At 35.8% G+C, this 15,812-nt stretch overlaps 1 protein-coding gene across 1 annotated transcript in view; it reads left to right on the forward strand.

The window, feature by feature from the left end:
* The window catches only part of LOC148951293 (transmembrane channel-like protein 3), a 148,244-nt gene that overhangs the window by 37,979 nt on the left and 94,453 nt on the right, over positions 1 to 15,812 (forward strand). The window contains exon 5 of the mRNA XM_089091054.1: positions 7,246 to 7,315. Coding sequence (XP_088947180.1) covers positions 7,246 to 7,315 — 70 coding nt within the window. The remainder of the gene's footprint in view (positions 1 to 7,245; positions 7,316 to 15,812) is intronic.

Genomic DNA, 15,812 nt, shown 5'->3' on the forward strand with positions numbered 1-15,812 from the left:
GAGTGCAATCATCTCTGGAGATCTCAATCTCGCATAACCACCAACATAAGAGTTGAATTTTTTCGGTATTCCAAAGAAATTTAATTCCATACTGTCATGACAATGCATGTATACATTTCCAATAGTGCTACCACTTGTACTTGTTTCATAGTTTAAATACTTCTCCTTGTCGGCATTCAATGCTACAATAACATTGTCATGTGAACACATTTTATTAAAATGCTCCATCTTCACTTTTTTTTAAAGATATGACTTATGTGTTTATCGTTCCACTGCGTAAAAAATACTGATTTACTACATGCAATATACTAGGTAATGTCAATAACCGGACATAGAATACCAGTGGGAAAGCCACATAGTGTCTATGAGAAATCATATAGTACAAATGTTAGAGCCGTAAGCATATTTTTTCATTTTAAGATACGTAAAAAAAAAAAAAAAAAATAAAGTTGAATAATTTCGAAGTTTAAAAAATTGTTTGTTTTTATGAAAAAATATTGAATTAGAAACATCAGTCCTCATCATCATGAGTATCCGAAACTGGACTTAAGTTTCATATTTGAGCTAGAGAATTGTATTTTCCATTATTTTCTTACAAAAAAACTAGAGTTTACGGTCAAAAACCCTTATTAGCTCAGATTTTACGGAAATAGTTTTATTTTTCGTTCCAAAATGGACCTAAGTTTCACATTTGAACCAGAGAATTGTATTTTCCATAATTTTCATACAAAAAAACTAGAGTTAACGGTCAAAACCCTTATTAGCTCAGATTTTACGGAAATAGTTTTATTTTTCGATCCAAAAATAGACTTAAGTTTCAAATTTGAACCAGAGAATTGTATTTTCCATAATTTTCTTACAAAAAAATAGAGTTTACGGTCAAAAACCCTTATTAGCTCGGATTTTACAGAAATGATTTATTTTTCGATCCATAACTGGACTTAAGCTTCACCTATGAGCCAACGAATTGAGCCAACGAATAATTGAGCCAACGAATAATTTCGAAGTTTAAAAAAATAGTTTGTTTTTATGAAAAAAATATTGAATTAGAACCATCAGTCCTCATCATTATGAGTATCCGTAACTGGACTTAAGTTTCATATTTGAACCAGAGAATTGTATTATTAGCTCAGATTTTACGGAAATAGTTTTATTTTTCGATCCAAAAATGGACTTAAGTTTCACATTTGAACCAGAGGATTGTATTTTCCATAATTTTCTTTAAAAAAACTAGAGTTTACTGTCATAAACCGTTATTACCTCAGATTTTAGGCTAGCAATTTGCCCCCCACTATCAAACTATAACAACTCTTAAGACATCCTTCTGTCATCAACCCATTTCCTCCAAAACAGTTTTCAGCCATTTCTAGTTAAAATTTTTATCTCAACTCATTCATTTGGGTTTTTCGCTAGCAATTCGCCCCCAACTATCACACTATAATAACGCTAAGACATCCTTCTGCCATCAACCCATCTCCCCAAGAACACTTTTCAGACATATCTCGTTAAAAAAATTTTTACAACTCATTCATTTGGGTTTTTCGCTAACAATTTGCCCCCCACTATCACACTATAACTACGCCAAGGCATCCTTCTGCCATCAACCCATCTCCCCCAAAACACTTTTCAGTCATTTCTAGTTAAAATTTTTATTTCAACTCATTCATTTGCGCTAGCAATTCGCTTCCCCACTATCACACTATAACTACGCTAAGACATTCTTCTGCCATCAACCCATCTCCCCAAGAACACTTTTCAGAAATATCTCGTTAAAAATTTTATTACAACTCATTCATTTGGGTTTTTCGCTAGCAATTTGCCCCCCACTATCACACTATAACTAAGCCAAGACATCCTTCTGCCATCAACCCATCTCCCCCAAAACACTTTTCAGTCTTTTCTAGTTAAAAATTTTATTTCAACTCATTCATTTGTGCTAGCAATTCGCCTCCCCACTATCACACTATAACTACGCTAAGACATCCTTCTGCCATCAACCCATCTCCCCAAGAACACTTTTCAGACATTTCTCGTTAAAAATTTTATTTCAACTCATTCATTTGGGTTTTTCGCTAGCAATTCGCCCCCCACCATCACACTATAACTAAGCTAAGACATCCTTCTGCTATCAACCCATCTCCCCCAAAACACTTTTCAGCCATTTCTCATTAAAATTTTTATTTCAACTCATTCATTTGGGTTTTTCGCTAGAAATTTGCCCCCCATCATCACACTATAACTAAGCTAAGACATCCTTCTGCTATCAACCCATCTCCCCCAAAACACTTTTCAGCCATTTCTCATTAAAAATTTTATTTTAAGTCATTCATTTGGGTTTTTCGCTAGCAATTCGCCCCCCACTATCACACTATAATTACGCTAAGACATCCTTCTGCCATCAACCCATCTCCCCAAGAACACTTTTCAGACATTTCTCGTTAAAAATTTTATTTCAACTCATTCATTTGGGTTTTTCGCTAGCAATTACCCCCCCCCCCACTATCACACTATAACTAAGCTAAAACATCCTTCTGCTATCAACCCATCTCCCCCAAAACACTTTTCAGCCATTTCTCGTTAAAACTTTTATTTCAACTCATTCATTTGGGTTTTTCGCTAGCGATTCGCCCCCCCCCACTATCACACTATAACTACGCTAAGACATCTCTATAACTACGCTAAGACATCAGTTTTTGGCTAGCAATTCGCCCCCCACTATCACACTATAACTACAGTAAAGCATCCTTCTGCCATCAACCCACCTCCCCCAAAACACTTTTCAGCCATTTCTCGTTAAAATTTTCATTTCAACTCATTTAGTTGGGTTTTTCGCTAGCAATGCGCCCCCCACTATTACACTATAACTACGCTAAGACATCCCTATAATTACGCTAAGACATCCTTCTGCCATCAACCCATCTCCCCCAAGACACTTTTCAGCCATTTGTCATTAAAAATTTTATTTCAAATCATTCATTTGGGTTTTTCATTAGCAATTCGCCCCCCACTATCACACTATAAATACGCTAAGACATTCTTCTGCCATCAACCCATCTCCCCCAAAACACTTTTCAGCCATTTCTCGTTAAAAATTTTATTTTCAAGTCATCCACTCGGGTTTTATGTAAGCAATACGCCCCCAAACTATCACACTATAACTACTCTATGACAGCCGGCTGCCATCGCACTATCTCCCCAAATATTTTTTTTCAGAGATTTCTAGTTAAAAATGTTATTTCAACTCATTCATTTGGGTTTTTTGCTAGCAATTGGCCCCCCACTATCACACTATAACTACGCTAAGACACCCCTCTGTCATCGACCCATCTCCCCCAAAACACTTTTCAGCCATTTATCGTTAAAATTTTTATTTTCAAGTCATTCACTCGGGATTTTTTGTAAGCAATACGCCCCCAAACTCTCACACAATAACTACTCTATGACAGCCGGCTGCCATCACACAATCTCCCCCCAAAAATATTTTTTCAAAAATTTCTCGTTAAAAATGTTATTTCAACTCATTCATTTTTGTTTTTCGCTAGCGATTCGCCCCCAACTATCACACTGTAACTACGCTAAGACATCCTTCTACCATCAGGCCATCGTCCCAAAAACACTTTTCAGCCATTTCTAGTTAAAAATTTTAAATCAACTCATTCATTTGGGTTTTTCGCTAGCAATTTGCCCCCCACTATTGCACTATAACTACGCTAAGACATCCTTCTGCCATCAACCCATCTCCCCAAGAACACTTTTCAGACATTTCTCATTAAAAAATTTTTTCAACTCATTCATTTGGGTTTTTCGCTAGCGATTCGCCCCCCACTATCAAACTATAACTACACTAAGACATCCTTCTGCCATCAACCCATCTCCCCCAAAACACTTTTCAGCCATTTCTCGTTAAAAATTTTATTTCAACTCATACATTTGGGTTTTTCTCTAGCAATTCGCCCCCCACTATCACACTATAACTACGCTAAGACATCCTTCTGCCATCAAGCCATCTCCCTCAAAACACTTTTCAGCCATTTCTCGTTAAAAATTTTATTTTCAAGTCATCCACTCGGGTTTTTTGTAAGCAATACGCCCCCAAACTATCACACTATAACTACTCTATGACAGCCGGCTGCCATCGCACTATCTCCCCACAAAAATATTTTTTCGGAGATTTCTAGTTTAAAATGTTATTTCAATTCATTAATTTGGCTTTTTCACTAGCAATTTCCCCCCCCCCCCACTATCACACTATAACTACGCTAAGACACCCCTCTGTCATCTACCCATCTCCCCCAAAACACTTTTCATCCATTTCTAGTAAAAAATTTTATTTCAACTCATTCATTTAGTTTTTTTCGTAAGCAATTCGGCCCACTGTACAGTACTATATGTATTCTAAGACACCCTGCTGCCATTACCCCACCACTTGTATATTATACAGAACACATCGAAGAAGTAAAGCTATCCGTTATTAAAGCTATTTTCTTGCCATCTACGTCTCTCTTAGTATCATCTTTTTAGTATACTATAACGTTAAACTCTATTTTAAATTGACAACACTGTTCAAACGCCACTTGTGTATTATACAGAACACATCAAAGAAGTAAAGCTAGGTCAAGTCATAAGACCATTTATCATCGTTAACCATTTCCATAGATTGATATTGTTCCAAATTTATAATAAATAAGCTATGAGTTAACAGCCCCGAGGGGTTACCTTAACTGATAATCACCCATTCACAAATGCTATACCCTTTTTTCTCCACCTTCATACGATCCAATGCGCAAATGCTATCTAGCTCTGTTTTTATCCCTATTATTCAATTAATATCGTTCGTATAATCTAATTTGCAAATGCTAAACCTTTTTTTTCTCCTCCTTCATACGATCAAATTCGCAAATGCTAAACCCTTTTTCAGAGCTATGATCGCAATGAATTGTACTTGTTATCAGAAAAAAATGTCAATTGCCAAAAAAAATGAAAAAAACAAACAAACCATGCTGAATTTGCTTCAAAAAACCATCTGGTTGAAAACGTGCTTGACCACTTTATAGGTTTGCTCACTTTTTAAAATGTGCACGTGAAACTGTACTGCATATTCTTGTGAAATTCCATGTGTATTTGATATCAATAGCAATAACCAGACTGATTGTCTTATAAAATCTCGACTATAGTTTCAAAACGTGTTTAATCACGTGTAGAGGTCCCATACAATAACATAGGAAGGAACATAGTGTCCCCAAATAGCATGGGAAGGAACATAGTGTCCTCAAATAGCATTGGAAGGAACTTAGTTCCATAGAAGTATAAGTTAGCACTCTACTGTGAATAAGGTTAATAATTAAATAATATTATTATTATTAATAGTACTGGGTTGTGACAGTCCCTCACAGTTATAATCTCTTGATTGTTGTCGATCTTCACCAATCCGTTGATGTTGACCCATTTGCCTATTTTACAAACGTAAAGCATTTTCAAAATTCCATAATTCTTCCATTTCAACGCAATTCTTTTTTCATGCGTATTTTGGTAAATCCACTTTTTCTTATTCATAGTTGCAATAGGTTGAAATTTAATATGATGCCAAAAAAGAAACTTTCGAATTTCAGTACAAGAGTGGAGAAGGTTTTAGAAAAACTAAATAATTTAAATCATCATCGTTGAAAACCAAATTTCCAAGTTTACTGTCCCCCATCATAGTTGCAGCATTAGCAGTAATCCAGTAAAGAGTGAACCACGTCCACACTATCCAAACTCTCTGTATTGCGGTTTAAAAATATATTTTTAGAATTCTGATAAGTCTTGAGCCCCTTAACCATAGCCTCACGGCAAATCAAAATAAAATCACAATTAAAATTGCAGTTGTAGCAACCCGGTTGACTATAGAGGTCCCGTCTGACAACCCGGTTTGTTTTTCACGCAAAAAGGGATAAATATATATATATATATATATATATATATATATATATATATATATATATATATATATATATATATATATATATATATATATATATATATATATATATATATATATATATATATATATATATATATATATATATATATATATATATTATATATATATTATATATATATATATATATATATATATATATATATATATATATATATATATATACAATAGTATTCATTATAGTATTCATATATTAATATTATTTAAATTTCCACTTGTCTCCACCCTTTATTTATTTGGCACTTGCACTTGTCACCTAGTAATATACTATAGCATTCATTATAGTATTCATACATTAATTTTCTTTAAATTTCTGCTTGTCTCTACGCTTTATTTATTTGGCACTACCTTGACAATAAGGAATACTTTATTTAATTCCTTTGTTTTTTGTTATTATTTGCAGTGTTTGACCTTGAAGAAACTACTAAACCTTGAAGCTCATCGAATATAGTTGTTACAAATTTGATTAAAAGTGTTGTTACAAATTTCATTTCAAGACATTCCTGTGATTTCATGCTTTCAATAATAATTAGCAATGCAGGGGTTTTGAGAAAAATGGATATTGCTTAGAAAGATGTTCGATGATAAGACATAAATACAGATGCATAGAGTATAGACCTTTATGGCGTGAAGCAAGGAGAATACAAAGCTAATGAGAGTTGTATTCCTTGGTAAAATAACATGGGACGACAGGGATTAGATATTAGTGGTGCCACCAATATTGTAGTGACTCCATTAAGAAACATAAACTATAAAGGAAACGGGATAATCGAAACATGTCTTGAGAGTTAAGCTGAATTTCTTCTAAAGAGTTAAGCTGAAGTGATGATCAATAAGTGATTGTCTTTTCAACAATTATTTAACGTCAAAATCGAGTCTACACTTGGCCTACGTTATCCCGAAAAATTCTTGGGCGTTTATTTGGACTAATTTTATGGTGAAAACATTACGCAGTTTTTTTTTTATCATCGCCTATTTTTAAAGAAACTGAAAAGACAAGTATGCCGTGGGTTGTGATCAAAGATAATTGTCCAATGCTATGAAGCCGCTGGTCTTCTTTTCAACACTAGCACCAGTTCCTTTCTTGGTTCAGTGTCTTGCAGAGTGAGGGTGAATTAACGTAAGGGCTCCAGTGTTTTTTTTCTGCTTTATGTATTTTTTTGGAAGCTCATGACGCAAAAAATAAGGAAGTAAAAATTGGAAAAACTTGATAACATCGTATTTCTAAAGACAAATTTTACTTGTTAAATTGAAATTATTTTTTCTAGGGTTATGCTGCTCAATCTGCTGAGTTTTTATACTTTGATTATTGCCCTCTTTAGAAAAGTTCAGCATATGGTAAGTAATTTTATTCTCCAGTTTTTTTTTTGCAAGGAAAATGATGATTCAGGCCAGACATATGTGGAAGGGAAATAAATTCAGACTTGTGCCTGCCCTAAGACCTATATTCATTTTTATCTTTTTTTTATACTATTTATTTAATTATTTCCTATATTTTCTTTATACTGCCTATTTCTGTGTCAGTTGGAAGTTACGAATCCCCCCCCTCTCTCTCTATTCCAAAAAATAATCATGCGTAAGTGTCTGACTCAGGCTAAATCAAAAACAGAAAAATTACTGCTAAGCTTTAAAAAAAATCTGCCTTGCTTTTTAATGACAATTTAGTCTAAGTTCAAGAACAATAGAATTGACAAAAAAACAAAAAGAATAAAATTGAGCAAGAAGAAACTAGTGGCATATTGAAGGTGGTTATTTGGGATTTGTAAATATTGAACCTCAATCTTAAATATTTAGATGACAAAAATTCATCCTTTCAATGGCGTTTTAGCTGTAGGCCTAGATAAAAAAAAACAAAAAAACAAAAACAAAAAAAAACAAGCAAACGAACCACTGAAGAAGTTAATAAAAATTGACAAATCAATGTCAAACTTTGTTTATTAGATTTTGAGTTGAAAAATCAAAACATATTGGATGGTTCAAAAACGGTGGGTCTTCAATAGCCGTTTCTGAAAAAAAATCATTCCCGAACATATAGGCCCTATATATATATATATATATATATATATATATATATATATATATATATATATATATATATATATATATATATATATATATATATATATATATATATATATATATATATATATATATATATATACTCGCTCCACTGCCTCCGCAGTTGGGCTGCAAATCAACTGGAAGAAAACGAGGATCATGCCCATAGAAAAGACCGCATCGGTGTCACCCTCAACTGTTGTGATCAACGACCAAGCTGTTGACGTGGTAAGGCAGTTCGCTTATCTCGGATCAATTATATCGTCATATGGCATACTTGACGCCGAAATATCAGCCCGATCAGCCAAGGCAAACTCTGCAATCGGACGGCTCCTGAGAGTAGTCTTCCACAAACCTAAAATTAGTCACCTTACAAAATCCCATATCTACAATGCCACAGTCTCAAGCATCATGCTGTACTCTTCTAAGACATGGACGATAACCCAGATACAGCTAAGAAAGGTCGATGTCATTTAAACCAGAAACCTGCGTCGTATTAAAGGCTCCAAATGATATGACAAAACCCGCAATACTAATATCCTGAGGATCATCAAGTTGGTGAGCCTCTCCTACCATGTAGAAGCTCGTTCTATAAGATGGTACGGCCACTTACTCCGCCTCCTGCCAGTTATCCCTGCAAGGATCATATCGGACTTCAATCCCTCAATTGTCTGGAAACTTCCTCGAGGGAGGCCGCGCGCCAGATGGGCTGATGTTATAAATCAACGCCTCCTCAACCGCAACATCGACTCAAATGAGGCCTCATCCTTAGCCCTGGACAGAGCTGCTTGGAGAAGACTGACAGCGCTGTCAACCAGTTCCCTCTACGCTGGTGACCCTGCTAAGCAAGAGCAATAAGTAATTGAAATATATATATAAATATATCTAAATATATCTAATATATCTAAGAAATGAATCGCGAATTAAGTCTGATTACTTGGAACATTAACGGAAATGTAATCAACAAACTGCCTATCCTCGAAAACCTAATTCGCAATCATAACATTGTATGTCTCCAAGAACATTTCCTGATTAATGAAGGGACTAAACTTTAAATATCGGTGATTCAATCGATCTTTTTGCTGTTGGTGCGAAATCGAGTGGTAGTGGCCGGCCGTCAGGTGGTATCGCAATCCATGCTTCAAAGTCTTTACGCGCGACAGCTTTCCAAGTTTCCGATAATTTTATTGCGATCAAGGATGAACGGACAATAATCTTCTCAGTTTGTATGCCTACGGACTACAGATAATCTAGATCATATTCCAGGTTCGTTTGTGCTTGTCAGAAATTAGCAAACGCTACTGCAAATTGTCGCACCCAAGATTTCTCGTATATTGTTGCCGGGGATATGAATTGTGATTTGTTGAATCCAGAAAGCCCTAGATCTCAAGTACTCTCAGCTACATGCGCTGGTCTAAACATAATAGAAAATGATCTCGATTTCACGTATGTGCATAACTCTGGGGCAACTTCATCTCTTGATTTTATAATGTGTTCTCATTAACCAGTTCCACTTTGCCAGTCACATGTGGATACGTCTATCAGCGCATCTGACCACTTACCAGTTAGTTATGTTTTCCCACCAAGTACATCTTCGAACTACAACTCTGATCTACCCAGTGGAAGAAAATGGCATCAGAAAGTTATGTGGGATAAAATTAATACCCCCTTGTACCAGAAGGTATCTGACGATATTTTAGCAAGAATTTGCGTCCCTTACAATCTACTTCATAAATATTCTTCAGTTGCAGCAAGTGATAAACAAGTACTGATCAATATATACTGTAGCGAAATAGTTCATGCCCTGCAGTGTGCGGAAAAGGCTGCAGTACCGATTCGCCGTGTTCGGATTGGCTTGGAAATACCCCACTGGTCCGATAATTCGGATCTTGTAAATGCGTGAGCGGACGCGAAATTCCAGTTAAGAATGTGGATAGATAATGACCGACCAAGGCATGGTATAGTGAACTCTATCCGATTATATACTAAGCGAAGATTCGCAAAAACCCTCGCTATACATTGTGCTAAGATTATTGAATGTGATATAAATATATAAAGCAAGAACCCGATCGCATGTGGAAATTCCTAAAAAAGAAGAAACGTAAAGAATAAGTTGATGTTCTGCCCAGTGAGAGTGAGTGGGTTAAATATTTTACGCATGAGTTTTCATCGCCTGATACTGATCTGGAAAATAAATTTTCTATTGAGCTTGATGCGAGTCTTGCGGAATGTGAACGGGAAGTTGGTTTTGTTGTTTCTAATTCGTCAGTCAGTGAGGCACTCTCAAAACTGAAGAAGAAGTTGTCGAGGGGAGTAGAAAACCTGTGCGGATTGTACCTGCAAGCGGGAAGTCAGAACCCTGTCGAGCACCTTTGTCTCCTGTACCAAATGATTTTTAATGCTGGGGTAGTTCCAGACCTATTCTGCACGGGGGTAATTACTCCTGTATTAAAGAAGGGAAAAGACGGGGGGCAGTGTTCTTCTTACAGCTCGATAACTGTCGCGCCTATACTGTGCAAGTTATTTGAATTACTTGCTGTAAATAGGCTTAGTGCTATATGTAACACGCCGGATAACCAATTTGGTTTCAAGAAGAAAATGAGTAGAGAACACGCTCTTTATTTGATTGCTAATTTGTTGATTGACGCCGATGATTCAAATGAGACTTTGTATTTTGCAGGTCACGATGTCAACTGCGCTTTTGACTCCGGTGTGCACCCTCAGATATTGTTGTCGGCCCGGAAACGTGGCGTGGATAAGTCTATTATACGCGCACTGAGGAATATGTATAGTAATTTAAAAGCGCGTGTAAATGTACCTTGTGTTAATGCTTCAACCCTATCTTCTAGGCTTATACCCGTAGAGAAGGGAATACGCCAAGGAGCACTTACTTCACCACCGCTTTTCAATAATAGTATTATTTCATCGCAAGAACCGGTTCAGTCTACATGTATCTTTAGAGGTCTTAATGTTTCTTTGGTCGATTATGCCGACGACATTTTGAACGCGAGTAGAACACTTATAGGCATCGAAGAGACTTTCCGTGTTTTTAGTAAGGAGTATGGTAACATAGGTCTTTCGTTCAATTCCCAGAAGAGTGAAGTTCTTGTATTGAATAGCCGCGTTAAAGATAGTGTACCAGTTGATGTTATTTTCGGAATTTATACGATTAAGTCTTCGTCTAAGATTATGTACCTCGGCCTTCCAATTTGTATATATATATATATATATATATATATATATATATATATATATATATATATATATATATATATATATATATATATATATATATATATATATATATATATATATATCCCTGACCTTCTCTTCTCTCATATAGCTCACTGAAATATCGTTGGCTCTGGAGCTAAAAAAACACATATAAGACACTAACCTTTAGTTTAATCCAAGCTTTATTCCTATCTTTCAATTCGTTCTGGTAGATACTATGACTACAAGAAGCAGAGGAGCCCTTGCCCCAAGTGCCGAAATAGTAACGGCTCTACAAAAGATGAAACTAAGTCAGTTAACGTAATTTTACTTTACATCAAGCTTTGTTGAGGTTGGACAGCTCATTTTATTAGACGGCCCAATGATAAAAACTAGAGGAACTCCTAACCTTTGCAGACGTCAGATTTAGTTCGCCCAACAAACACACAAATCCTTAGTTTGGCTAGGATCTGGTGGTTTCTGCTGATAGAAGTGCTAAAGACACTCTCTTGGGAGGCTCTCTTCCCCTGTCCATCATTCTTCCTGCCCAGAAAAATTCAACGGACATCGAATGCCAAAATGTATTTAATTATCTCCATCCAGCTGAGACATGGTTTTTGTTGCTCAAAAGTAATTTGGATATTAGCTTTTACGCCCCACTAAGTATCTTAAATTCGACAATATCTTCTTGCACGTTTACAATGGGAAGGTGTTTGGCCCCTCTCAGTCAGCGTAGGATGGACGGAGTTATGTGTTCAAAAAGCAGGAATAGGGCACTTACTCTTACTTCCCTCAGGGTTAGGTTGAGATACAATACTCCATACCAGTAGATGGCCTGATATTAGGGATAGTCAGACCCCACACCAGAATAGGTGTCAAAATAGCAGTCAAAATAGGTGATGACTTTCAAAAAGCACAACTAAGACACTTCTTTTAACATCTTATCAACCTTCGTTAAGATCATATAGCAACTTTTGTTAGACATCCTAATGAGGGAAAGAACCGAAACTACCAAATTCTAGATAAAACTCTGAATCCCTACAAAACGTTACTTTGTGGACGTACTTTGTAATTTACATGGCTGTGGTCTATGGTCTTTAAGGTAATATTTCTGGAGCCATAGAGCACAGTTACAGACAGTACTATTTGGACTTGTCGGCACATCGTCCACTATCCACTTGCAGTCACGTTTAGCTTGCGTTTTGTCGCCCATCTATACTGTCTTCCTTTTTCATTTGACAAAAACACTGTTTTACGTTTTTGTTTCGGTCCTTCGTTTCTGTTGTTGTTCTTTTCAGTCTGTTTTTTTTTAACCCTGTATTTTACCAGAATATTAAAACGACAAACGAAGAAGTTTGTCCAGGAGCTGTTCTGGTTATTCTTTAAGAGTTCGTTTAACTGTTTTTTTTTTGTATTGGTTTTGAACCATTTTTTAGTCTCTTTAAACAACCGTGAGAGAAAGGAGGCTAAGATAAGCGCAGACTATTTTTTTGACTTTGTGGATTTGTATATTTAGAAGAAAACTCTGTTAATTTTTATGCTATTTTGCAGTTATATAAACATTAGTTAACTGCTTATTTTTAGTTTTCCTTTAATCGTTCGTGAATAACTGTTTAGCGATGGCGGTGAGTAAATAAGAAGTTTATCCGCTTACTTCAAACTCAATAGTTAAAGGCCTGGTGTCTGGAGTTCGTCCAGGTTTTCCTGTTACCATCCTGAAATTAGGAGGATGTTATGTGAATCCTAATACGGGGAGAGGTAACGTACGGGTTGATAAAGGAAAAGATCTTAAGTCAACTTAGATTTAAAATCTCAACTTAGTGCCGAAAATCAAGGCGCTTCATCATTTTTTTTTTAGCTCATAGCTGTCTCCGAAGTTATCCTTAGAAGCTGAGGCAACTTTGATAAAGAGTAATTAAAAAAAAATTCCGAAAAATAATTTTTTCAAAGAAGAGTACAGACCATTTTAAACTCAAGCTCAGCAGATACAAACACCTGTTAAAATTCAAACTCAAAACCACCAGAAATTAGTATTAAAGAATAAATGAAGCATAAAACGAACAGAAATTAAATAAACAATCATAGTAAAAAAACATACAACCCGCATTAATATAAATGAATAAATAGATATCTTAAAGCGAGTAATGCTTAGATAGAATATGAAAATCAAGCTAACGATTTTTGCTCCTTCTCTCACTATAAAAGCCTAAAACCTACTGCGTCATTGCCGCTTTAATGAAAACCAATTTTATGACAAATATTTTCTTTTGTTCTTAATATTGAAAATAAAGATTAAAACTATAGTAAAATTTTGAACTGATGAGCTTTCAGCAATTAATATCATTATAAATAAAATATTCAGTTTCATTAAATTTTTTATTAATTTATGTTCGTTTTATATTGACATAGTCTTTTCAGAGAAAAAGAAAATAATACTTTAAATCTTTTCGTTTTTTTAAGAATTTATAGTTTGGCCTGCTATTTGTATGCTGGAAAAAAATCTGGAGAAAAATCAACAATTTTTAACATCATACACCCTTTTAAAAATCTGGACACAAATAGTAGTGTTTAATTTAGTTTCAAACCTCCTCTAGTTGACCTGAAATGGAAAAATTGATACCATTCGCAAAAAAATCTGTTTACTTTCTTGGATAGCTTGGATACTTACGCTATTTTGATTTCGTTAAATTTTAAGAGCAGAAGCAACCGCAAAAGATTGAACATAATACCCTCAGTCGTTCTTGGGATATTGCTGAGATGCCTTATTGGGAATTAGCATTAATACAGTGCATTTTGATTTAATCTAATGGCAACATTTAGTTTTAAACATAAAATAAATGGGTGGGTGGGCGTGGGAGGGGGATCAGTTTCCCTCCAATCACTTTCGACTATTAAAAAGGGCCTGAGCCCTTTTTATTTTCAATCGAATGAGCCCTTTTTGAAGTTCCTACGACAACTCCTTCGATACAAAGTGCCCTGGTCTAAACAACAACAACAAAAAAATAATACATTATACCCACATCGATCTTTACTATAAAAATGTCAAGACTTTCAATGCTTTTCGACTATTAAAATGGGGCACTATGCCTTTCGATTTCCAATCGAATGAGGCCTTTTTGAGTTTCTACGACAACACTTCCTATAAACACCTTATATGCCTCCAGGGTATAAATTACAACTCTTACCCTAAGGGCTGTGAAAGTGGTTGTCATCCTCTAAGACCTAATTTCCAGAACTTTCAACTACGTTACACAAAATAGCTATCTCAAAATTTTGGTTGGAAGTGTCTGGGAGAAGGGTGGGCGTGAGAGGGGTGTTAGTCTTTCTCCAATCACTTTAAACTATTAAAAAAGGCACTAGCCCTTTCAATTTCCAATCAAATGAGCCCTTTTGAAGTTTCTAAGACAACGCTTTCAATAAAAACCTTATATGCCCCCAGGGGATAACTTACAACCCTCGCCGTGAGGGCTGGGGGGGGGGGTTGTCATCCTCACAGACCTAAGTTCCAGAAATTTCTGCTACGTTGACCAAAATCGCTATCTGAAAATTTTGATTGGATGTGTTTGGGGGAATGGTGGGCGTGAAAGAGGTGTTAGTTACCGTCCTATCACTTTCAACTATTAAAAAGGGCACTAGCCCTCTCAATTTCCAATTGAATGAGCCCCTTTTGAAGTTTTTACGACAACTCTATCATTAAAAACCCTATATGCCCCCAGGGCATAACTTACAACCTTCGCCCTGGAGAATCTGGGGGGTTTGTCATACTTAAATACATAATTTCCAGAAGTTTCAACTACGTTGAACAAAATGGCTATCTCTAAACTTTGATTGAATGTGTGGGGAAATGGAGGGCGTGAGAGGGGGTTAATTATTCTCCACTCACTTTCGACTATTAAAAAGGGCAATTTCAATTTCCGATCAAATGATCCCCTTTTGAGATTTCTACAAAAACTTTCTATATAAACCTTATATGCCCCCAGGGCATAACTTACAACCCTTGCACTGAAAGCTCTGATGGGGCTATCATCCTAAAAGACCTAATCTCCCCAATTTTTGACTACGTTGAACAAAATAGATATCTCAAAATTTTGGTTGGATGTGTTTGGGGAAATGGTGGGCGTGAGAGGGGGGTTAGTTGCCCTTAAATCACTTTCGACTATTAAAAGGGCACTAGGCCTTTCAATTTTCAATTGAATGAACCCTTTTGGATGTTTTTATAACATCGCTTTCAATAAAAACCTTACATGCTCCCAGGGCCTAACTTACAGTCCTTGCGTTGAGGATCGTGTGGGGGATGGGTTGTTATCCTCAAGGACCTAGTTTCCAAAGCTTTAAATTGCGTTGAGTAAAATAGCTATAAAATTATATGACTTGGATGTTTGGAGAAAAGGTGGACGTGAGAGGGGGGTTAGTTGCTCTCAAATCACTTTCGCCTATTAATGAGGGCACTAGCCCTTTGAATTTCCAATCGAATGAGCCCTTTTTCAAGTTTCTAAGACAAACATTTCAATACAAACCTTATATATCCCCAAGGTATAACTTATAACTCTTGCCCTGAGGACTG

The sequence above is a fragment of the Artemia sp. Qi Xiang Cuo genome, chromosome 6 (genome assembly GCF_049724085.1).
Source record: "Artemia sp. Qi Xiang Cuo chromosome 6, ASM4972408v1, whole genome shotgun sequence".
In the NCBI taxonomy this organism is placed as follows: Eukaryota; Metazoa; Arthropoda; class Branchiopoda; order Anostraca; family Artemiidae; genus Artemia; species Artemia sp. Qi Xiang Cuo.